This window comes from Alexandromys fortis, unplaced genomic scaffold (assembly GCF_014885135.2).
Source record: "Alexandromys fortis isolate MF-2015 unplaced genomic scaffold, M_Fortis_MF-2015_v1.1 scaffold_70, whole genome shotgun sequence".
NCBI classification, from domain to species: domain Eukaryota; kingdom Metazoa; phylum Chordata; class Mammalia; order Rodentia; family Cricetidae; genus Alexandromys; species Alexandromys fortis.
In genome coordinates, this window is record NW_026067955.1 from 8,934,560 (window position 1) to 8,957,387 (window position 22,828).

General features: G+C 40.8%; 3 protein-coding genes across 8 annotated transcripts in view; 2 read left to right on the forward strand and 1 right to left on the reverse strand.

The window, feature by feature from the left end:
- Positions 1-2,274, reverse strand: part of Trip4 (thyroid hormone receptor interactor 4) — a 60,047-nt gene extending 57,773 nt beyond the window's left edge. For 2 of the 5 annotated variants that reach the window (XM_050151904.1, XM_050151903.1), the window contains exon 1: positions 2,112-2,274. In XM_050151904.1, the coding sequence (XP_050007861.1) occupies positions 2,112-2,212 (101 nt within the window). In that variant the 5' untranslated portion in view covers positions 2,213-2,274. The remainder of the gene's footprint in view (positions 1-2,111) is intronic. The other 3 variants (XM_050151905.1, XM_050151906.1, XM_050151907.1) reach the window with 3 other exon arrangements.
- Positions 2,275-6,173: 3,899 nt separating this feature from the next.
- On the forward strand, positions 6,174-19,967 carry Pclaf (PCNA clamp associated factor). Of its 2 annotated transcripts, none has more exons than XM_050152011.1 (4): positions 6,174-6,398; positions 6,664-6,744; positions 9,183-9,345; positions 12,145-18,222. In XM_050152011.1, the coding sequence occupies exons 1-4, from the start codon at positions 6,353-6,355 to the stop codon at positions 12,314-12,316; spliced, it is 462 nt and encodes a 153-aa protein (XP_050007968.1). In that variant the 5' UTR covers positions 6,174-6,352; the 3' UTR covers positions 12,317-18,222. The 2 variants fall into 2 exon arrangements, with proteins under 2 accessions (XP_050007968.1, XP_050007969.1); XM_050152012.1 differs by lacking the exon at positions 12,145-18,222 and adding an exon at positions 18,240-19,967 and having other exon boundaries at positions 6,203-6,398.
- A 359-nt stretch (positions 19,968-20,326) lies between these two features.
- LOC126507505 (peroxiredoxin-5, mitochondrial-like) lies at positions 20,327-22,235 on the forward strand. The gene has a single exon (XM_050152010.1). It carries the CDS (start codon positions 21,181-21,183, stop codon positions 21,841-21,843), a length of 663 nt encoding a protein of 220 aa, XP_050007967.1. The 5' UTR covers positions 20,327-21,180; the 3' UTR covers positions 21,844-22,235.
- The last annotated feature ends 593 nt before the right edge of the window (positions 22,236-22,828 follow it).

The window sequence follows — 22,828 nt, forward strand, 5'->3', positions numbered from 1 at the left end:
TGTGAGTTGGAGGCCAGCCTGGTCTAGTTCCAGCTGGTTTCAGGACAGGAACCAAAAGCTATGGAGAAACCCTGTCTCGAAAATCCAAAAACAAACAAACAAACAAATTACATTTAAAAAAACTAGAAAGGAGGGGGTCAGAGCCATGGCTCAGTGGTTAACAGCACTCACTGACTACTCTACTAGAGGACCCGGGTTCAATTTCTACCACCCACTTGTGAGCTCACAATTGTCTGTAATTTCAGTTTCACAGGACCCGACATCCATGGCAACACACTAAGGCACAAAAACTAAAGATAGATAACTTTTACAAAAGCTAGAAAGTTATTCTGGGAAGTGATGGTGTATTATGCCTTTAATCCCAGAATTTAGGAGACAGAAGCAGGTGGATCTCTGTGATTTTGAGGCCAGCCTGGTCTACAAAGTGAGTTCCAGGACAGCCAGGGCTACATAGAGAAATCCTGTCTTGAAAAAAAATTCTTTTAATATTTAGGTCACTTATATAAAATTATTAGCATTCTAACAATATTACATCTGTGTTATTCTCAATTAAATGTCAAACAAAGCACAGCAACTGCTTTCATCCTGACATAATAGCTTGTTGCCAACTAGTGAACATTTAATAAGTACTTCAAATAACATTATAGCATGCTTAGCTTGGGTGCTTATGATCAGTACACTTCTTGTACCACTTATAATCTTTTTTAAAATGTAAGCAAGTATTAAGCATACTTATAGTTCATTTTTAAAACAGACAGGCCATAACGCATGGCACACATCTTTAATTCCAGCACTCGGGAGGCAGAGACAGGTGGATCTCTGTGAGTTTGAGACCAGTCTGGTCTACAAGAGCTAATTCTAGGCCAGGCTCCAAAGCTACAGAGAAACCCTGTCTTGAAACCCACCCCCCAACAAAAGCCAGGCTATATTAACTCTTGTTTTTTTTTTTTTTTAAATCTCCCAAACTCAGAACCTGACTGTATTTCTTATATATAATTCTAGAATAGCAATTTTATTTTCAGCAACGAAGAATCAAATTAAGGAAAAGCCTTAGTTTTTACTTTGTTCCAGTTTCATTGTGTAATCTTCCCCTCCACATGAATACTTAGAACCTCAGCTTGTACTGATTTAGTTCTCAGGTGAGAGGCATCTTTTCCAGTACATCTTAAGAGTCTTGAATAATAATTCTTTATTGAATAGTTTATTCAGTATTGAAACGTTTGTTCTGTGCTCCCAGAAGACCCTCAACTTCCTCACAGGGCAGAACTCTCCGACTCAGCAAACCCAATTTGTCTATATCATTTCGGCTGTCCCAGAGACTGGTATATAGTAACAGTGCAAGAAATTAAGTTAGTCATTTCAAACAAATATTAAATAATCATCATACGTTTCGTTAAGAATTATAAAACAAGCCGGGCGGTGGTGGCGCACGCCTTTAATCCCAGCACTCGGGAGGCAGAGGCAGGCGGATCTCTGTGAGTTGGAGACCAGCCTGGTCTACAGAGCTAGTTCCAGGACAGGCTCCAAAACCATAGAGAAACCTTGTCTCGAAAAACCAAAAAAATAAATAAATAAATAAAAAGAATTATAAAACACTAAAGGCAAGCTCTGGTCATTATTCAGTTTCTAAATAAAGGGGGGACGGGTTACAAAGGGGTAAATTAATTTGCTTAAGGTCCCAAAACTGATTAAGTGGCAACTGAAAACCGAAGCTGTGACTCTGCAGTCAGGAACTATTTATACTGTAACATGTCATCCCCATGTAAATTCTAGGTCCTGCCTGATACAAACTACAGCGTTCAGAGTAAGGAATTTCTAGAAAGTCAGCCTTGACTTGTTCATTCTTTCACAAACTGTAAGCCTACCGGTTTCCGGGACAATCTTACAGGTCTAATTATTACGATGTTGCCACTTTCCTAGGAAAGCGCGTGGAGTCTGACATACTTATCTAGGGGCTAAAGTGAAAAAGTGGAGGCCAAAATTCAAACACGAAAGTCCGTCGTCAGCCCCGCTTATCATATTTCTTATCAACTTTTTAGTCCTCCCGGCTTTCGCCCTACCGGGTCGTTTCACAAAGCAGCTTCCCGCCTCCGCTCTGGAGCCCATCTTACTGTATGATCTCCTCGCTGACATCCAGGGCGAAAGTTTTCCGCAACTGCTGGGTGCACCACTGTACCAGCGGCTCCCGGGACGCCGCCCCAGCCACCGCCATCTTCCCCAACCGGAACCAGCTGGGCTGCAAAAGCCTCTCGTCCTGCGCCGGACTAGTCCCCTCCGCAACGGAGACCTCGATGACTAGGGTTCCGCAAGCTTGCACCGCCCCGCATGGTCGGCCCGCCTTTGAGGCTGATCCCGCCCACTCGCACCGCCTCTGGCTTCTCTCAGCTTCCGGGTGGTCTTACATGTGTGTTGGGCTTTCGCGCCTGAGTGTTTCTTCGACTTAGAGATGTAACTCCAGAAAGGATATTGGTAATTGTGCTAAAACAATATACACACCTCCAGAAGAGCTGTAGTAGGAATAAAAGAAAGTGAGACCCCAAAGGATGGGTACGGCTTTTAAATTTTAGTCTGGTCCAGTTGTAGAACATTTGAAACAACTCTAATCAGGAGGCTAACAAATCCAAAGCCTGCCTGTAGTACGACGTGAACTCAAATCCAGTCTTTGTAACTTAGCGAGGTCCTGTCTCAGGATAAGAAGGAGGTAAGGTGGAGGAAGACTGGGCATGAAGCTCAGTGCTACCCTGCCTACTGAGCATGTGAAAATCTTGGGGTCCTCCAGCCCTCGGAAGTGATTTGTAATCACTGTAGTCGTTTTGTTCTGATGGTGGTGGTGCTTATTTTTTAGTGCCATCTGTAATTGAGACTGCACTGCTACACCACTTGAAGGCTAACAACCATCAGCGGGAAGTCCTCTTCCAGGGACTCCTACACCCAGTTCTGGCCTCCACAGGCACCAGGCTTCCATGTGATACACACACACACAGGCAAGCACTTACTCATACACATTTAAAAAAAAAAAAACTTACAAAAATAAATTACATTAGCTAAGCATGGTGGTACATGCTTTTAACCCCAGCACTGTAGGAGGCAAAGACAGGTGGACCTTTGTGAGTTCAAGGCCAGCCTGGTCTGTGTAGTAAGTTCCAGGCTAGCCAGGGTTACTAGTGAGACCCTGTCTTAAAAAGTTATTATATTGGGGCTGGAGAGATGGCTCAGTAGTTAAGAGCACTGGCTACTCTTTTATAAGTCCTGAGCTAAATCCCAGAACACATAAGGCAGCTCACAATTTCTACGCCACAGGATCTATGGGATCTGATGCCTTCTTCTGGTCTGCAGATGTACATGTAAACAAAACATCAATATACATAAAATAAATCTTTAAAATATTATCATATTTTGTATTGGTGTGTTTGTCCATGTTTGTATATGCTGTGGGCTACCACAAATGCACACTGTACAAGTGACAGTTGGAGGCCAACTTGTGGGAGTGAGCTCTTCCTTTCTACCATATGGGTCCTAAGAATTGAACTCAGGTGGTCAGGCTTGGCAGCAAGAACCTATACCTCCTAAACCATTTTGCTGACTTACCAGCTTTTCTCAAAAAGCAAAATACAGTCAATGTTCATTAATGGTGAGAATAAATTTAATCTTTTCATAAAAATCTGATGCATTCATTATTCTAGCATATTCAAATCATCTACCTTTTTCTATATTTATTCATTCCCATAGCTTAGTTGCTCAGTGATAAAGACTGTACTTAACATATGTGAGGCCTTAAATCACATCTTCAGTAGCAAGGTATAAGTTTAGACAGAAATTCCATTAATGCATACACACTACAACTTTTCTGTTCCTTTTTTCTTTAAAATGTAACTTTTCCATAAGATATTTATTTTGTAATTGGGTGGGTGCTATGAAACCCATGTAGAAGTCAGAGGACGACTTTCAGGAATCAGTTCTCTCTTTCTGTCCTGTGGCGCCTGGGAATGGAACTCAAGTCGTCTAGTTTGGTGGTAGGAGTGCTCACCTGCTGAGCCATCTCATCAGCCCTACTACAATTTGTCTTAATGTGTTAGGCCTCAGGTTTTCCCCATTTTCATGTTTAAATCACACAATTCTGTTTTATTTAATTGTAAAAAAAAAAAAAAAGTCCAAAGCAATCTTTTTATTTTGCTTTGTCCTGGAACTCCAAGGTGACCAGGTTGGCCTCAACTCACAGAGATCCTCCTCCTTCTGCCTCAGGCCCAATCATCATCTCCCTCCTCCCCTGGCCTTAAATCCACCCTTGAACTTTTTCTTTTTTTCTTTTCGAACAGAGTTTCTCTGTGTAGTTCTGGCTGGCTGCAAAGTCAGATAGCCACCTGCCTCTACTTCCCAAATGCTAGGATTACACTCATGCTCCATCATGCCTATCTTTACATGGTGCTAGGGAGCAAACTAAGGGTTTTATGCATATTAGGCAAGTGCTGTACCAACTGAGTCACATTCCCAGCTCCCAAAGTAGCCATTTTAATTAAAAACATTTGGAAAGTTTATTCTTGTGTGTGTGTGTGTGTGTGTATGTGTGTGTGTGTGTATGTTTTTCTCTAACGTGCATCCCTCATCGATATCATTGGTATTAAAAGAACAAACAAAAAAAATCACAACTACAATAATATGTAGATTGTTCTTGTATGAAGAGGTATATTTGACATTCTTTCTAGTCATTTGGTTGAAATGCAAGAGAAAAGACACATCCTCTTCATCCTCTTTCTCTGTTAGAACTCTGGAATGTGAGTTCAACTAAGCAATTCAGACCTGAGTAGAAGGCCTTTAACTGAAAAGCAAACAGTGCCACTTAAGAACCAATGTGCATTTTCATGAGGCTAAATGACAATAAAGGAATGCTTGTCGATTTTTCTGGTGGGAATTTGACTGTAATCTAACACTCCAAGTTTAAGATAAACTACTATTGCTAATATTATGATGTTAATCTGATGACTACCTAAACCTTTCATTATTTTCATTTTTTTAAATGATTTATTTTTATTTTATGTGCATTAGCATTTTACCTGCATGTATTTTTGTGTGAGGGTATCAGATTGCCCTGGAATTGGAGTTATAGACAGTTGTGAGTAGCCTTGTGGGTGCTGGGAATTGAATCTGTGAACTTGGGAGCCTCTGGAAGAGCAACCTCTTAATGGCTGAGCCATCTCTCCTCTATTTTTTGTGGTCTTTTTTTCTTTGTTTCTGGTCTCTTTTCCTCCCCTCCCCTCCCCTCCCCTCCTCTTCCCTCTTCTTCCTTTCCTTTCCCTCTCTTCCCTTCCTTTCCTTCTCACTATCCACCTGTCTCTGCCTCCTCAGGGCTGAGATTACAAAATGCACTAGGCAGGGCTTTGAAATCTGTAGGTTGTATAACACAATGGATTGTTAATTTGGTTAAGGTCCTAAGTCGATTTTGTTGCTATTCAAGCCTAATTCACTGGAGAGAAGAAGCTCTGCACTTACACTCTGAAGGTTGTCCTTCAAAAGAGCATTAATGGAAAACATTCTGCAGCAAGCACAAATGGTCTTGTTACATGCATAACATTCAGAACAAACACAAATTCTTAGGAATATTGTAATTTTTGAAGCATAGGGCTAGAAAATATTTATGATCTCTTTATTGTAGCATTATTCTCATGTGGGTTGGAACTGTAGCCTTTTTACGTTTGGCAGATTTTGAGTTATGTAGCCATCTTTATAATTTCATATGCATATGGACAATTTGTCCAATTTTTAGTCTTATGTGATCTGAAAACTTTTTTTAAAAAAAACACTGTAAAAACCTAAGTTGCATTTTCATTTCTCCCACCTCAGAAAGTTAAAACATGGCAGAGTTCACCCTTAGGATATTAAACTTTAGCTTTGATTTGCATCGAAAAGTCCACTTAATTTTAATTTTCAGGGTTTAATCACCATGGATTTAACTCTGTGATAACTTTTGAAGAAATATTGCAATTCCTATCTTTACTAGGTTTTATTTTATAAGCCAACTCACTTGGCTAGTTAGTTCACAACCTACCTCTGCACCCACACTTGGCGCTCCCCTGGAGCGTCCTGGCTCCGCCCACCACGAGTGGGCATGAATCACGACCCTGGGGCTGATGGACTGGCCAGCAAAGCCTGGACAGAAAGGCTGTCATTCGCTGGAAGCTGCCAATTGGTTCAGGGTGAAAGCGCGGAACCAATAAGAGTCACGATTCTCAAGAGCTTGGAGCGCGCGGGAAAGAGACCCTTTTAAACTGTGGCGGGAACGTCATTTTCGGGTTCTTGTTCAGTTAAGACATCCGCAGCTGGGGCGTTGGTGCGAACTGTCTCTTGCTGAGTGAACATGGTGCGGACCAAAGCAAACTACGTCCCGGGAGCCTACAGAAAAGGTAAAGGGATGCAGCATGGGGGTTATGGGGTTCCCTAGGCCGCCTGTCCCTAGTATGGAGCCTCCGTGGCTATCCACCCCACCCCCACATCGAGCTAGGAATCAGGCTCCAGGCCCACACCTCGAGGAAGCTGCGGAGGCCTGGCAAGACCGTTTTGCTGCTGTGCATCACCCTGCTCTCCGCTAGGCTGGGACTGATATAACAAAGGTCGGGGGTCCGAGCTCTACAGCCTCTTCTGATTGCTCCCCTTTACCTCTCTTTGCAGTGGTGGCTTCTCGAGCCCCCAGGAAGGTGCTTGGCTCCTCCACCTTTGTCACCAATTCTTCATCGTGCTCGTCGAGAAAAGGTAGGAACGGTCCTGGAAGCTTAGGAAGTAAAATAAAACCCCGAAAGGAGCTCAGGCCTGGCATAGCAGTCCCGAATTGTGAGGCCCTGACCTCTGTGAATTCATTTTTATTTAATCTTCCTCTGGAATTTGTTTCCCTTGTCATCCTCACTCCTAAATTTCTTCCTTGCCCTCTAAGGGGGCCTTGGTCTTTCAACAGGATTGGTTAGGCGTATGAGGGGAGGTTTATTTTTAAACCTATTTTACTTTTAAATGGTGTTTAGTTTTTTTTTTTTAATATTAACCATTACTATTTTCTTGGAGGCTACTTAAGTTTCTCCTCATTACATTTAGAGTGACAGTTGACAGTACTGCCACATTATTTGTAGGTGTGTGTGTGCGTGTGTGTGTGTGTGTGTGTGTGTGTGTGTGTGTGTGTGTACTGCTTGTCTATCCAACTGCCTATGAACTTTCTGGGAACTGAACCCTGGCCCTTGCCCATGTTGGACGAGTGCTCTACAGCTGAGCTACATCTTCAACCACACTGTCCCAATACAATTATCCTTTTGCTTCTGTTTGTATTTCTCCCTTCCTCCCCCTCTGTGCCCCTTTTCTTCCCGCCTGTCCTTCTCTTCCACCCTCCTCCCTTTCCTTCTCCCTCTTTCCCTCCCTCCTCCTTCTTCCAAGGTCTCATGTAGCCCAATCTCTAGTACAGAGAATAACCTTGAACTTCAGATCCTTCTGCCCTCTTTCTGATCCTTCTGCCTCTACCACCCCAATTCTGGGATGCCAGGTTTATTTTGTGCTGGTGATCTAACCCAGGGCTTTGTGCATGCTAGGCAACTCTACTGAGCCACATCCACAACCCATTCCCCTCTTCTCTCTCTCCCGATTGCTGGTATGTACAGGTATGTACTACCACAACCTGCTTTTTTTTTTTTTTTTTTTTTTTTTTTTTTTTTGAGATGGGATCCTTGGTTTGTTGCCCAGGCTGCTGTTAAAGCCCTCCCGATTTAGACTTCTGAGTGAGTAGGATTGCAGGAGTTAGCCACCATACCCAATAATTCATGGTTTTTATGCCAACCCAACCCATATTCCTCCCCACCACACACCATTATTTATTTGAGATAGGCCCTTTATGTGTATTTAGCCAGACTGGCTGTAATTCTCTCCTGCCTCGGTCTCTGGAGTGCTAGGATTATGGGCATGTACTACACCATACTCAGCCCTCAATTTCCACCAAATCTAAAGATCTCATTAGGAAATATTTACTATTTCCACCTCTTCAGATAAGATAGTAAACAAAATTTTTGAAAGCAGATTAAATTATTCAGAATGTCTTATATTTTGTACAACTAGGGTAAATTCTTTCAAGGCCACCTCTCATTGTCTGGCCTACTGCTTAATCACTAGGGCTAATTGAATAGGTCCTTAATATATGTTAAACAGCCTGGCAAAGACGTGCATGACTCTAATCCTAAGTGCTCTGGAAGTGGGGCAGGACTACCGTATATTCAGAGCCAGCCTGGGCTACCAAGTGAGTACCAGGTGTGCCAGGGGGTACTAGCAACACAAAAATAATCAACTAAACAACAAGTGGCTTGGTATAGTGGCACATGCTTGTATATGAAATACTGACTCACCCCACCCATTAACATAAAAATGGTCATAGATTTGTATTTTTTTTAATATTTATTTATTATGTTTACAATATTCTGTCTGTTTGTATGCCTGCAGGCCAGAAGAGGGCACCAGACCCCATTACAGATGGTTNATGCCTGCAGGCCAGAAGAGGGCACCAGACCCCATTACAGATGGTTGTGAGCCACCATGTGGTTGCTGGGAATTGAACTCAGGACCTTTGGAAGAACAGGCAATGCTCTTAACCTCTGAGCCATCTCTCCAGCCCCCATAGATTTGTATTTTTAATGTCAAAAATATATGAAATTATAGTATTCTCATTCCAAATTACTTTTATTGTTATATTTATATTGTCTGTGTGTTTGTGTGTATGTTCATATATGCACGGATTTGCACACTATTACGCACATATGAGGATAATTTGTGGAACTCAGTTCTCTCCAGCTCAAACTCTAGTATTCATTTTTTTAAAAATATTTATTTATTATGTATACAATATTCTGTCTGCATGTATGCCTAAAGGTCAGAAGAGGGCACCAGACCTTATTACAGATGGTTGTGAGCCACCATGTGGTTGCTGGGAATTGAACTCAAGACCTTTGGAAGAGCAGGCAACACTCTTAACCACTGAGCCGTCTCTCCAGGCCCACTCTAGTATTCTTTACTAGAATACTCCAGGGTTCTTTACCACTGAACATCACTCCAACCTTCATTTTCTAATTCAAGACGGATGTTATATTACTTAATGCCTCTAGAAATCTGATATTAAAGAAAGACAATTACATCTAATTTTATTTAAATCTGTTTCTGTTTTATAGCTGAAAATAAGTATGCAGGAGGGAATCCAGTTTGTGTGCGCCCAACTCCAAAGTGGCAAAAAGGCATTGGAGAATTCTTCAGGCTGTCTCCTAAAGATCCTGAAAAAGAGAACCAGGTTCCTGAGGAAGCAGGATGCAGTGGCTTAGGAACATCGAAAAGAAAGTAAGTATGCTCTGGAAGACAGAAAATATCCCCTACAAATAAAAAACAAAAGGGATCGTGAGAAATTTTGAAGTTTCTTTTCAAGCCAATAAGAAAAGAAAACTATGCTTTAACTTCTAATAATTTTTATGTTGCCCTAAAATTTCAAATGCCTCTCAAAAATTAATTTTTACTTACTCTAAAGAGTAAGTAAATTTATTATTCCTCTACAGTTTTGTTTTTGTTTATGCTTTTTTTTTTTTTTTTGTCTTTAAGTCAGAGTTTCTTTGTTTAACAGCCCTGGCTGTCTTGAAACTCACTCTGTAGACCAGGCTGGCCTTAAACTCACAGAGATCCACCTGCCTCTATCTCCCAAGTGTTGGGATTAAAGGTGTGCACCACCATTACCAGCCTTGTTTTGTTTTTTGAGACAGTCTCTGTGTGTAGCCCAGGATAGACTTGAAGTTCTTGTAATCCTCCTGCCTCAGCCTGCTAAGTGCTGAGAGGCATGCGCTACCACACTTTATAGTCTGCCTGCCTTCCTCATTCCCTCTCTTCCCGCATTTTCCTTGCTTTTTTTTCTGCCTGTTTTTCTTTTTTTCCAAAAAGAAACTTCTATGTCAGTTCATCTAGTGAATTCCATTAAGCTCCTTATACCCCACAAAATTATTACTGTGTATAGCTCACTGTAAGTCCGATACTCAGTGTGCATGCAGTGCTAGGTTTAGTCTCCAGTACCAAAACAAGTAGTAATACTATACGTTGAACTTTCACAAGAAATATACAATTAACATAGAGAAAGGAATCAGAAATAACTCTCTATAGAAATATATATATATTTAGTATACAGACAATAATATATAGTATATATTTATATATTCTCTATAAATCCTTAAGAATTCTTCAAACTGGGACTGGAGTTTTTAAAATTATTTTTTGGTTTTTTGAGACAGGGACTCTTATGTAGCTCTGGCTGTCCTGGAATTCACTATGTAGACTACGCATACATCTCAGACATCTGCCTTCTGAATGCCAGGATTAAAGGCAACACCATGCCAGCTTGTTTTTAAGATTAATGAATGAGAATGCTAGTGATAAATGTTGAGCTCAAATTCTGGATGAAAAAGTATAATATTTGGGACTAGAGAGATGGCTTGGCCTTTAAGAACATGTACTGCTCTTGCAGAGGATTCAGGTTTGGTTCCCAGCACCTACATGGCAGCTCACAACTGTGTGTAACTCCAGTTCTAGGGGGTTCTGATACCTCTTCTGACCTATTTGGGTTCCTGCAACATGTGATATACATACATACAGCTGGGCACAAATATACATGTATCTATAAAATAGATATATATAAAAGTAAAAAATATTTTTTAAAAAGTATAATCTACTTTGCAAGACACACATACACACTATAAAAATATAACAATAATTATATATCTGGATAAAAATCTTATCTCATGCTACATACTACCAATTTCTAACAATCAACATCTATCACTTTAGTAAGAATCACAAAAAACGAAAACAAAAACAGGCATAGTAGCTCATGCTTTGAATCCCAGCACTAGGGATGCAGAGGCAGGTGGAGCTTTGTAAGTTCTAAACTAGCCTGGTCTACACAGTGAGTTCCAGGACAGCCATCGCTACACAGACAAATTCTCTCTGTCTTGAAACAAAAAGAGGGTGGGGGCTGGGAATGTAGCTCTCAGTGTAGAAAACTTAGCATGTTTGAGGCATTAGCTTCATTACTCTGCACGTAAAAAATTTAAAAAATTGGTAAAAAAAAAAAAAGTATTTGAATTTTTATAGGTTTATAAGTATTGAAGCCAAGGGACACACATGGAGGCTGGGGCAGAGGACAACTTTCAGGAGTCAGTTCTCTTTCCACCTCTACATGGGTGTCAGGAATTAAACTCAGGTGTCCAGATTCAAATGACGAGCAAGCACTTTTATCAGCTGAGCCATTTCAATGCCCGTACTTTTTAATTTTTGTTTGTTTTTTTTGAGACAGGATCTTACTATGTAGCCTTGGCTGGCCAAGAACTCACTATGTAGACCAGGCTGTCTTGGAACTCACAGAGATGCACTTGTCTCTGCCTCCTGAGTGCTGGGATTAAAGTTGCATACCTCCATGTCTTGCCTACTATTCCCTTTTTAAAAGTGTTTTAATTCTGGGGCTGGAGAGATGGCTCAAAGGTTAAGAGCATTGACTGATCTTCCAGAGGTCCTGAGTTCAATTCCCAGCAACCACATGGTGGTTAACAGCCATCTGTAATGAGATCTGGTGCCCTCATCTGGTGTGTGGGCACGCATGGAAGCAGAATGTTGTATAATAAATTTTAAAAAAGTGTTTTAATTCTAAAGGAAATTATTTGTGAGATTGAGGCTAATCTGAACTATCTAAGATCCTGCTTCAAAAAACTAAACAAAAAAAAAGCACTTGGGTGTAGAAAGAGAGGGTGTGGCACCATGACACTGCCATTGTGATGTCTTCATGAAAGTAAGACCTGGTTTGAAATCTCCACACCAGCCAAAAGCCTAGAGAAATTCCAGCTCGACAAGCAGCAAGCTGGACACTTGGCACCCTGACCATCGAGGGTGAGAGGATGGCGGTCAGACTCTGTTTGGGACTATTGCTCCTTGTAGTCCTCCCCATGCAGGTTGAGTCATTTGTCCCTGTAACCAGCACAGCAGGCCCTACCTACTATGAAACTGAGGGCCCTGATGACTCCACTGTGGAATCCTCCAGCAACTCCCTAAAAGCTATAACCAATCTCCTTGGAGTCTTGCTTACCTTTCTGTGTCTTATCCGTTAAGAGCCTCAGACCAGATCACACCTAATATTGGACCAAGTGGCACCTGCAAATCCAGTGTTACAAGGAAAACAACCAGGTCTTCACATCTACTCATCCCACTGGTTTTAGTAAAACAGAAAATCCCAAGAAGCTCAGACTGGACTGCCTTGAAGATCATCTCAAGGGTTAATTAGATGGTGAATACTAATCTTAAATCTGGAGTTTCACATATAACAACAGAGAAAGACAATGCTGAATACTGGTTAATGATTTCATTGCATGTGGTTTATGAAATATGGATCATTAAAAATCCACCTTGAAAATAATTTCACTTTGCTCTAGAGAAAAAGTGTGCAGTGTGGAATGGAGATTCAGTATTCTTTATGGTTCACTAAACCACAGAGCTTGTAAAGTAATTAGGAAATAAGAAAATATTTCAGATTTTACATGTATTTTGGAAGGAAGTATAAGAAAACTACTGTAAATTCTCTTCTCTCCATTGCCATTCTCTCTGTGCTACAAATTGAACTCTGGAACTTGTAAGCATTAGGCAAGCTCTACCTCTGTACTATTAGTCATTTAACTCTGTGTGTGTGTGTATTTTTTTTTGTTTTTGTTTTGAGGCAAGGTTTCTTTTTATAGCCCTGGCTAACTGGGAACTTGCTCTGTAGACCAAGCCGGCCTGGAACTCAGATATCCTTCTGTCTGTAGTGCTGGGATTAAAAGTCTGTGCCACCACTACCCAGCTCTCTTTCTTGCTTTTTTTTTTTTTTTTTTTGAGATGGTTTCACTCTGCAGCCCAGGCTAACCTTGAACAAGTGGCAACCCTTCTACCTTAACCTCGCTGCTCTCTGGTTATGGGTTAGAAGTGTGAACCACCATATTTGGTTGCATTTAGCTTTTTGTATAGTAACTGACAAGGATGGATTTGAATATACTTCCTGAGTAATCCCCTCTACCTAGTAACCCACTCTTGCTTTGAAATCACTCTGTAGCTAGAGCCTTGTACTCTATCCTCCTGTCTTGGCCTCTATAATGATGAGATTGTAGCTATGCACTGGGCCTGGACATGTACCTCAGTGACAGAAGGCTTGTCAGCACAAGGCCCTTGGTTCAACCTCTTAACACTCCATAAACATAATGTATTGATAGGCATTTTATACCATGTTCAGCTAGTAATTAAAAAAAAACCCAGATATTTTTATTTATGCATATATGTATGTGCCTGTGTGAGTTTATGTTTACCACATATGTGCAGGTACTTATGAAGGCTGGAGGGCACAGATCCCCTGGAACTGGAACTACAGGTGTTTGTGATGCACCTGATAGAGGTGCTAAGAAAGGAACTATGTCCTCTTTAAGGATGCAGTAAGTGTTCTTGGCTTCTACACCATCTCTCCACAACTCATCACTCTTACATATATACTCAAAAGCTACACAGGTCAGTCTGGGTTAGCTGAGACCCTGTCTCTAAACAAATGAAAACCAGACAAAAAATGACTTTCATCACATGGAGAGAAATTATATAGTTTCATAGGCAAGTTTAATCTATAGTATAATATAAATCAGCAATAGTCAGGCACATGCTTTCATTACATTGAGACAGATCATGAGTTCAAGCTATCCCAGAGTACATAGTGAGACTGTCTCAAAAACCCAAAACAAGTGATAATGATATAATTCTGTGGTAGAGTCCTTGTCTAGCATATATCCCTGGGTTTACTTCAGAGCAAAACAACTAAACAAGAAAACTCAAAGCTGGGCGATGGTGGTGCACGCCTTTAATCCCAGCACTCAGGAGGCAGAGGCAGGCAGATCTCTGTGAGTTCGAGGCCAGCCTGGTCTACAGAGCTAGTTCCAGGACAGGCTCCAAAGCCACAGAGAAACCCTGTCTCGAAAAACCAAAAAAAAAGAAAAAGAAAAAAAGAAAACTCAAAACAACAAAAGCTAGATTCTACAGGTTGACACTATTTTTAAGCCACGTTTGTAGATCTGCCATTGTTTTAGAGAACTGTGATTATTCCTTTATTGAAACAGTAAATTAATATATCAGAAGGAATGTGAACTTCTGAATTCACATTCTGCTATGGTTATTCCTTATAACCTTGTTTTTGCCCCAAAGCTGGGCAAGCTCCTTTTGCACATAGAACTATTTGCACGAATGTTTTTCCCTTTTTAGTCATTTTCTAAAAGTTACATTTAGTATGATGTGTGTGTGCGTGCGGGTGTGTGCACATGCATGCAGGCATGTGCCATGGCACATGTATGGCATCCAGAGGACACTCTGCAGGAGTTGATTTGCTTCTGCCATTGAACTCAGGCCATCAGCTTGGTGGCAAGCACCTTTACCTGCTGAGCCATCTCCTTGGCCTTCTTTTCTAGGCTTTGACTTCAATTTAGTCACAATGGCTTTGCATTTTCTTTTTCTTTCATTTCTCTAAAATATATATTTCAAATTTATTGTGTATATAGTGTTCTGGGCACCAGATCTCATTATAATGGGTTTGAGCCATCATGTGGTTGCTCGGACTTGAACTCAGGACCTTCAGAACAGCAGTCAGTTCTCTTAACCTCCGAGCTATCTCTCCAGCCCTAAAATATATATATATTTTAGTTATGCATCCAAGGCAGTGGGTTTTATTTGACACTTTAAAACTTAATAAGCTGGGCAGTGGTGATGCACACTTTTGATCCCAGCACTAAGGAAACAGAGGCAGGCAGATCTCTCTGAGTTCGAGGCCAGCCTGGTCTACAGACAGATCCAGAAAAGCCAGGGCTACACAACACAGTAAAACCCTGTCTCAAAAAACAAACAAGGCTGGATGGCTCACCAGTTAAGAGCACCGACTGCTCTTCCAGAGGTCCTGAGTTCAATTCCCAGCACCCACATGGCAGCTCAGAACTGTCTAACTCCAGTTCCAGGGCATCTGACCCTCACACCAATGAACATAAAATAATAATAAATTAAAAAAAAACTGCCTACAGTTAAAAAACAAACAAAAATAATAAAAATCAATCCCTCCCCCACTTAAAATGTGTGTGAGTGTGTGTGTGTGTGTATGTGTGTATGTGATGTGCTTGTGCCTCTTCGAAGGCCAGAGAAAAGTTTCAGGAGTCGGTTCTTTCCTTCCACCATTGGGTTGTCAGGTGCCAAGTGCCTTTACCCACTGCACTATCCAATGGCCCCCATTGTCATTTTCACGCTCTATTATGCTTCGTTCTTATTTGTTTCCCTGTACTGACTTAACCTTTTTGCACATCTCCTTTCTCTTCCTTGCTTCTGAATTTCATCACATCTATCTAGTTCCTTTCTCCGCTCTTACACTGTGCCCTCATCTCATAGTCCCTTTTCTATCTTGATGTTCTTCATACACATACATATGTATGTACAAATATATTTAAATTTAAATTCTGTGTATGAAAGAGAATATTCAGTATTTGTCTTTCAAAGTATTGGTTATTGGATGTAACATGATCTCTAGTTTAATCCATTTTCTTGGAAATACCAATTTTTTCAAAGATTTTATTAAAAATTTAAAATTTTTTTATGCATGTATGTACATGTGTATGCGTACCCACAGAGACCGGAAGAGGTCATTAGGATACTCTGTCCTATGTGGTGCTGGATATGAACTCCTGTCCTCTGCAAGAGCAGTAAGTGCTCTTAACCACAGAGCCATTTCTCTGGCCTCTAAATGTAATTTCATTCTTCTTTATAGCTAAATAAAATTCCATTGTGTATATGTGCCAAGTTTTCTTTATTCATTTATCTATGATGCAGCTGTAGGCTAGTTCTTACCTTGACTTGTGATCAGTACAGCAAGCATAGCCTTGAATTCAGAGATCCACCTGCCTTTGTCTTTCAGGTGCTAGGATTAGAAGCATGTTCCTCCATTTGAGCCTGGCTTCGAATGTCTTTCTCAATCACCTGGAGCATGCTGATTTTACCTGACTAGACTAGCTGACCAATGAGTCTCAAATCCTCCTGTCTCTGCCTCCCCAGCACTGAGATTGCAGGCATATGGCATTGTGCCCAGCTCTTTAACGTAGATGCTAAGGGGATGGAACTCAGGTCTTTATGTTTGCTTTGCAAGCATTTTAACTATCAAGAAGTCTCTTTAGCCTCGTTTACATAAATCTTTTGCTTTTGTTTTTGTTTTTTCGAGACAGAGTTTCTCTGTAGCTTTGGAGCCTGTCCTGGAACTAGCTCTTGTAGACCAGGCTGGCCTCCAACTCACAAAGATCCTCTTGCTTCTGCCTCCCGAGTGCTGGAATTAAAGGCATGCACCACCACCGCCCAGAATAAATCTTGAACATAACTATTATGCCTAATGAAATTCAGACCCCTGCAAAATGGATGTTTGGGTCATGATTTGTTAACTTATCTTGATTTCCAGTAAAACACAGTGAAGACCTTCTCATAATCTATTAGTACATGAAGCAGGGGTAATCTCATACCAAGGCTGAATACTTTGTTATAGCTTCCTTCTTTTAGTATCGGGTCTATGGCCATTCGGGCTCACTGGATCTCATTTGGAAACAAAGGATTTTAGAGTAGATACTACTAAAGTTTCTCAACTCTAAAATAAAATTGTGATAAAGTTTTTAATGACTATAAAAAGAATGATAAGTACAGAATGGCTTTGTATTGATATTAATATACCTTTATTCAAATGTTGTGATTATCATAGCTTACCAAATGATTTGGGGGTTATTTTTAAAGAATATGTCCATGTAGTCCAAAGAATATGGCAATTTGCTTGCTATTTTTTCTCTACTTAAATGGATTTTTTTTTTACTTTGTATATCATGAAACTTATTAACAGGTTATATTCTATTTATCAATCCACTTAACACTAAAATCAATGCTGTGGAAATGAGATATTTTTAATGGGTCAGTTTTATACATGCATGTGATAATATTTTTTCAAGATTTATTTTTATATGCATTGATGTTTTGCCTGCATGTGTGTCTGTGTGAGGGTGTCAGATCTTTAAAACAAGTTATAGACAGCTGTGAGCTTTCATGTGGGTGATGGGAATTGAACCCAGGTCCTCTGGAAGAGCAGCCATTGCTTTTTACCACTGAGCCATCTCTCCAGCCCTTAATCATATTTCTATTTTAAAGATTTAAATTATGTGTATGGGTATGTGCATGTTGAGTTCAGGTACATGGGTAGGCCAGAAGACAGCACTGGCTCACTTGGAACTGAAGTTATAGGCAGTTGTGAACTGTCCAATATGGGTTCACAGCACTAGACTTGGGTACTTTATAAGAGCAGCAAGTGCCCTTAACTACTGAGCAATCTCTCCAGCCTCCATTTATTTATTTGTAGAATCTTTCTATGTAGCCCAAGCTATCCCAGCCTCCCAGTGTAGGAGTTACACATCAGAATATGCATTTTTATTTTTTATTACTTTGTAATATTTATTTGTGTGTGTGTGTGTTTAAGGCCCAAAGAAGAGCTGGAGTTACAGGAAGTTGTGAGCTGCCTGATATATGTGCTGGGAACTAAACTGCTCTCCTGTTCAAAATTGGATGAGCTGGATGGTGGTGGTGGCGAACGCCTTTAATCCCAGCATTTAGGAGGCAGAGGCAGGCAGATCTCAATTGAGGCCAGCCTGGTGTACAGTGCAAGTTCCAAGATAACCGGGACTGTTACACAGAGAAACCCTGTCTTGAAAAACAACAACAAAAAGAACGGATGAGCCATCTCTCCGGTGTTTCTTATTTTGTTGAGACAGAGTCTTATCACATAGTTCTGGCTGACCTGATACTTGGTATGCAAACCAGAATAGCCTCAAACTATTTTTTTCTTTATTGGCAATCCCACTGCCTCAGCTTCCTGAGGTGCTAGGAGTACAGGTATACACTGCCTACCTGGCTCTTTTTAAGTAAAACTCATAACATGTCCTAAATGAAAAATGCTAATTCCATGAAGCAATAAGGAATAGTGTTAGAAGGTTTCGTTGTGCTAGTTCTTAGAACTGTTTACACTTGCTAATTATTAGAGTTTAATTTTCTCTCATTTCTAGTTACTTGAGCCAGACCTTTATTATTAATGTTCTGATTTTATAGAGTTGATACTTGAGTGATTTAAATTCTCTTCTTCACAGAGCATGTCCTTTGCAACCTGACCACCCAGATGACGAAAATGAATAGAACTTACTCATCTGCATAATGTCTTCAGTTTACTTAGGTATTCTGGGATGTAAATTTGGGTAGATGTGTTTGTTTATTTGACTTGTTGACTACGCATTCATGTAGCCATTCAAAACAACTGGCTGTAAAAAGGGAGGATTTTTATAATTTGTAAATTATAATTGCATACTCGAATTTATAATGTAATAAGATGCTTCTTTTACCTGTTAAGTTTCTTGCTAAAATCAACATTGCATGATGTTCTAATTACTAATCTACAGTCTTTGAGATTTGCTTAGATCTATGTACTAATACCATATTATGGACACTTCATTATTGAAATAGTGCCAAAATGTTAGGGCTTGTTTGCTTTAAAAACTCAACTTAGTCTTTTTCACATTAAAAAAAAAAAACAGTATTAACTGAATTTAATCTCTTGCCATTTCTTAAAATGGGGGGGGGGCAAAGATAACATGTCAGCTGGGTGTGGTGGTGCACACCTTTGATCCCAGCACTAGGGAGGCAGAGGCAAGTGAACCTCTTTGAGTTGGAGGTAATCCTGATCTACAAATGGAGCTACAGGACAGCCAGTGCAGTTGTACAGAGAAACCCTGTCTCAAAAAAACAAAAACAATACCAATAGAATCAGGAACAAAGATTTCTTGGATACATTAAAAGAAGAATTTTTCTTGGATATACATTCAGTTCAGTATCATAAAATATTACCTTTTTTGCATATGTATTTTTTCTTTTTCTCCCCCAAGACAGAGTTTCTCTATGTAGTCCTGGCTGTCCTGGAACTTGCTCTATAGATCAGGCTGATCTTGAACTCGGCGATCCACCTGCCTCTGCCTCCTGAATGCTGTGATTAAAGACTTTGCCACCATGCCCGGTTTTTGCCAATATTTTTAAAGTCGGGAGTAAAAGATTTGACAAATCATGTTATAAATCAAGTATGCCTCAAGTCCTTAGAATTTCCCCTTCATTTCTCTCTCCTCCCCCACACTCCTTTGGTTTTTTTCAAGACAGAGTTTCTCTGTGTAGCCCTGGCTGTCCTAGAACTCAGTCTAGACCAGGCTGGCCTCTAACTCACAGAGATCCACCTGCCTCTGGAGTACAGGGATTAAAGGCGTGTGCCACTACTGCCCTCTCCTTCACTTCACAAGATGATTTGATCATTGGAGATAGGTATACTAATTATTTTGAGGCAGCATCTCATTATGTAGCCTCTAAGTGGCCTGAACTCAATGTATAGAGCAAGCTAGCTTTGAACTCACAGATCTGTTTGTTTTATAAATGCTGGGATCAAAAGTATGTGCCACTATGTTAACTGATATACTTGATTTTCTCATTGTGTTTTGTTTAATGACAGGCTATCAATTTTCAAAATTATCCATGTTCTTAGCAGCCATGGTTTTGTGTAATGTTTAAAATAAATGCGCAGTTTTACAATACAGTATCCATTTGTGTTTCCTACCATCTATACTACTTTATTTCCAAATACAAATAAATGTATTGGTGTTATTTTTAAGTCAATTTACAAATCATTTGAGATCAGCTGATTATAGACTTTTTTACTTTTTGTCTTTTACACTTTAGACACTAAGCAGAACCTCTTAATCCAATTACTTTGAAAATTATGTTTCTTGTTTCCTTTTTTGTTTGAGTTTTAGCTTTTTAAATAAAGGTTTATTTTTATTTTATGTGTTTTGAGTGTTTTGCCTAAATGTACATAGGTGTATGTGGAGTGTGTGTGTGTGTGTGTGTGGTGCCAGAAGAGGGCCTCAGATCTGCTGTACCTGGAATTAGGATACAGTTGCTGTCAAGTGGGGGCTGGGAACTGAACCTGGGTCTTCTACAAGAGCAAGTGGTCTTAACCACTGAACCATCTCTCTAGCCATGTTTTAGCTTTAAAGAGGGTCTCATCAAATCTCAGGTTGAACTGAAATTCAACCAGGCTGGTCTTGACCCTGAGACAATCACCCTCCTCATCTTTCCATGTGCTGGGATTACAGGTATCTGCCAACACAAATGGGTAAGTTTTGTTATTGTTTGTATTTTATTTTTTGAGACAGGGTTTCTCTGTGTAGCCCTGGCTGGCCTAGAACTCCTTTTTAGATCAGGCTAGTCTTGAACTTAAAAGGTTCACCTGCCTCTGTCTCCTGAGTGCTGGGATTAAAAAAGTATACACCATTGCTGCCTGATTTTGGTTTGATTTTAAGAAGTAGGTTAAAGTTTATTTATATTTTATGTATGAGAGCTCTGCATGTATAACTGCAGGCCAGAAGAGGGCATCAGATCCTATTATAGATGGTTGTGAACAACCATGTGGTTGCTGGGAATTGAACTCTGGACCCCTGGAAGAGCAGTTAGTACTATGAACCGCTGAGCCATCTCTCCAGCCTCTAAACCAAGTCTTTTAAAGTCAGGTTTTAGTAGCTCTGAAATCTGATTTGCTCTTTCTCACTAGTAGAGCAACTTTATGCTGGTGAGCCTAATGAGCCAAATTTTGATGTGTATAATTGTTTCCAAAACGTAGGATATATTGGATTTATTTACAGTCTGCAGACATATATATATATATGGGTATGGATGTGTTGAATGTGTGTAAAGGTCAGAGGACAACTTGTGAAAGTCAGCATTTTCCAGTAGGATCAAATATTCAGGCTTGGCAGGAAGCACCTTTTATTTATTCAGCCATCTTCCAGCCCCTTTCTGCTTTATCCCCCACCAGCCCATTTTGAGACAGGTCTCCCTATAAACAGCTTATAAATCCTACTATAGTTATCTTCCAGATAAACTCTTCTAGAAAAACTGAAAGTTAAGAAGGGTCTTGTCCAACCAACATTATTATAATTGGTCCTTTTTAAAAAAAAAATTCTTTGGAGACCTAGCGACGGGCGGAGGGCTGCGACAATGGGGCGGGCATGTTGCAGTCAGGGATACACGATCTGGGCGGCAGAGTCAGTTCGGTGCTCCGTGCAGTGCTCCGCGAAGCGGCTAACAGGACGTGTGAGGCCGGCAGAGCAAGCCGGGAAGCAGCAGGGTGGAAACGTAGCAGGGCCCGCAGCTTCAGCAGCCGCGGTGGCTATGGCTCCGATCAAGGTGGGAGATGCCATCCCCTCCGTGGAGGTATTTGACGGGGAACCTGGGAAGAAGGTGAACCTGGCAGAGCTGTTGAAGGGCAAGAAAGGTGTGCTGTTTGGAGTTCCTGGGGCGTTCACCCCTGGCTGTTCTAAGACCCACCTGCCTGGGTTTGTGGAGCAAGCTGAGGCTCTGAAGGCCAAGGGAGTGCAGGTGTTGGCAAGTCTGACTGTTAATGACGTCTTTGTGACAGAAGAGTGGGGTCGAGCCCACCAGGCGAAAGGCAAGGCTCGGCTCCTGGATGACCCAACTGGGGCCTTTGGGAAGGAGACAGATTTATTACTGGGCGATTCTTTGGTGTCTCTCTTTGGGAACCGCCGGCTGAAGAGGTTCTCCATGGTGGTAGACAATGGCGTAGTGAAGGCGCTGAATGTGGAGCCGGATGGCACAGGCCTCACCTGCAGCCTGGCCTCCAGCGTCCTCTCCCAGCTCTGAGACCCGGCCAGATGGAGGTCCTCTGTTGCTCCATCTTCCCTGCCCAGCTTTGGGCCAAGAGGTCCAGCCCCTCCTCACCTGGGGCCCCTTAAATGGAACCTTGACCATATTTCTGCAATAAACAGTCTGATTTTTGTCTTTGCCTTTGGCATGGAAAAAAAAATCTTTGAGAATAGTATACAGAAATAGGGGAGACTGTCATCAAATCAGATGGAAAGATGGTTAGAAGTCACAGTAACTCCTCAATAAATGGACTGTTCTATCACTCAACAACTGTAATATGAAAGAATGTTGAGTTTGAGTTGTTTTAACTACCATCTATTTACGGTCCATTTTTTTTTTTTTAAATCTTTTAAGAATAATTTATTTAGGGCTGGAGAGATGGCTCAGTGGTTAAGAGCACTGCCTGCTCTTCCAAAGGTCCTGAGTTCAATTCCCAGCAACCACATGGTGGCTCACAACCANAACCTGGTTATTTTTTTAAAAATTCAAAAAAGCAAAAATAAGATAAGGAAAAGCAAAATAACTATATTATAAAACAACAAACAGGAGGCTGGAGAGATGGCTCAGAGGTTAAGAGCATTTCCTGTTCTTCCAAAGGTCCTGAGTTCAATTCCCAGCAACCACATGGTGGCTCACAACCATCTGTAATGAGGTCTGGTGCCCTCTTCTGGCTTGCAGGCATATACACAGACAGAATAGTGTATACATAATAATTAATTAATTAAAAAAAGAATAATTTATTTATTATGTTCTGCCTGCATGCCAGAAGAGGGCACCAGATTGTATTACAGATGGTTGTGAGCCACCATGTGGTTGCTGGGAATTGAACTCGAGACCTCTGGAAGAAAAGCTGTAAGTGTTCTTAACCTCTGAGCCATCTCTACAGACCTGCTTGGCCCATTCTTGAAAGAATGTGCTATTCCACATATCAATTTTCAGTTATTTAAAAATGTTGTATCTTTAGCCTTCTCTTCATTAGGCT

Coding starts and splice junctions, on each gene's coding strand:
- Pclaf (XM_050152011.1), top strand. CDS start 6,353: ATGGTGCGGACCAAAGCAAACTACGTCCCGGGAGCCTACAGAAAAG. Junction 6,399..6,663: donor CCCGGGAGCCTACAGAAAAG/GTAAAGGGATGC, acceptor CTCTCTTTGCAG/TGGTGGCTTCTCGAGCCCCC. Junction 6,745..9,182: donor ATCGTGCTCGTCGAGAAAAG/GTAGGAACGGTC, acceptor TCTGTTTTATAG/CTGAAAATAAGTATGCAGGA.
- LOC126507505 (XM_050152010.1), top strand. CDS start 21,181: ATGGGGCGGGCATGTTGCAGTCAGGGATACACGATCTGGGCGGCAGAG.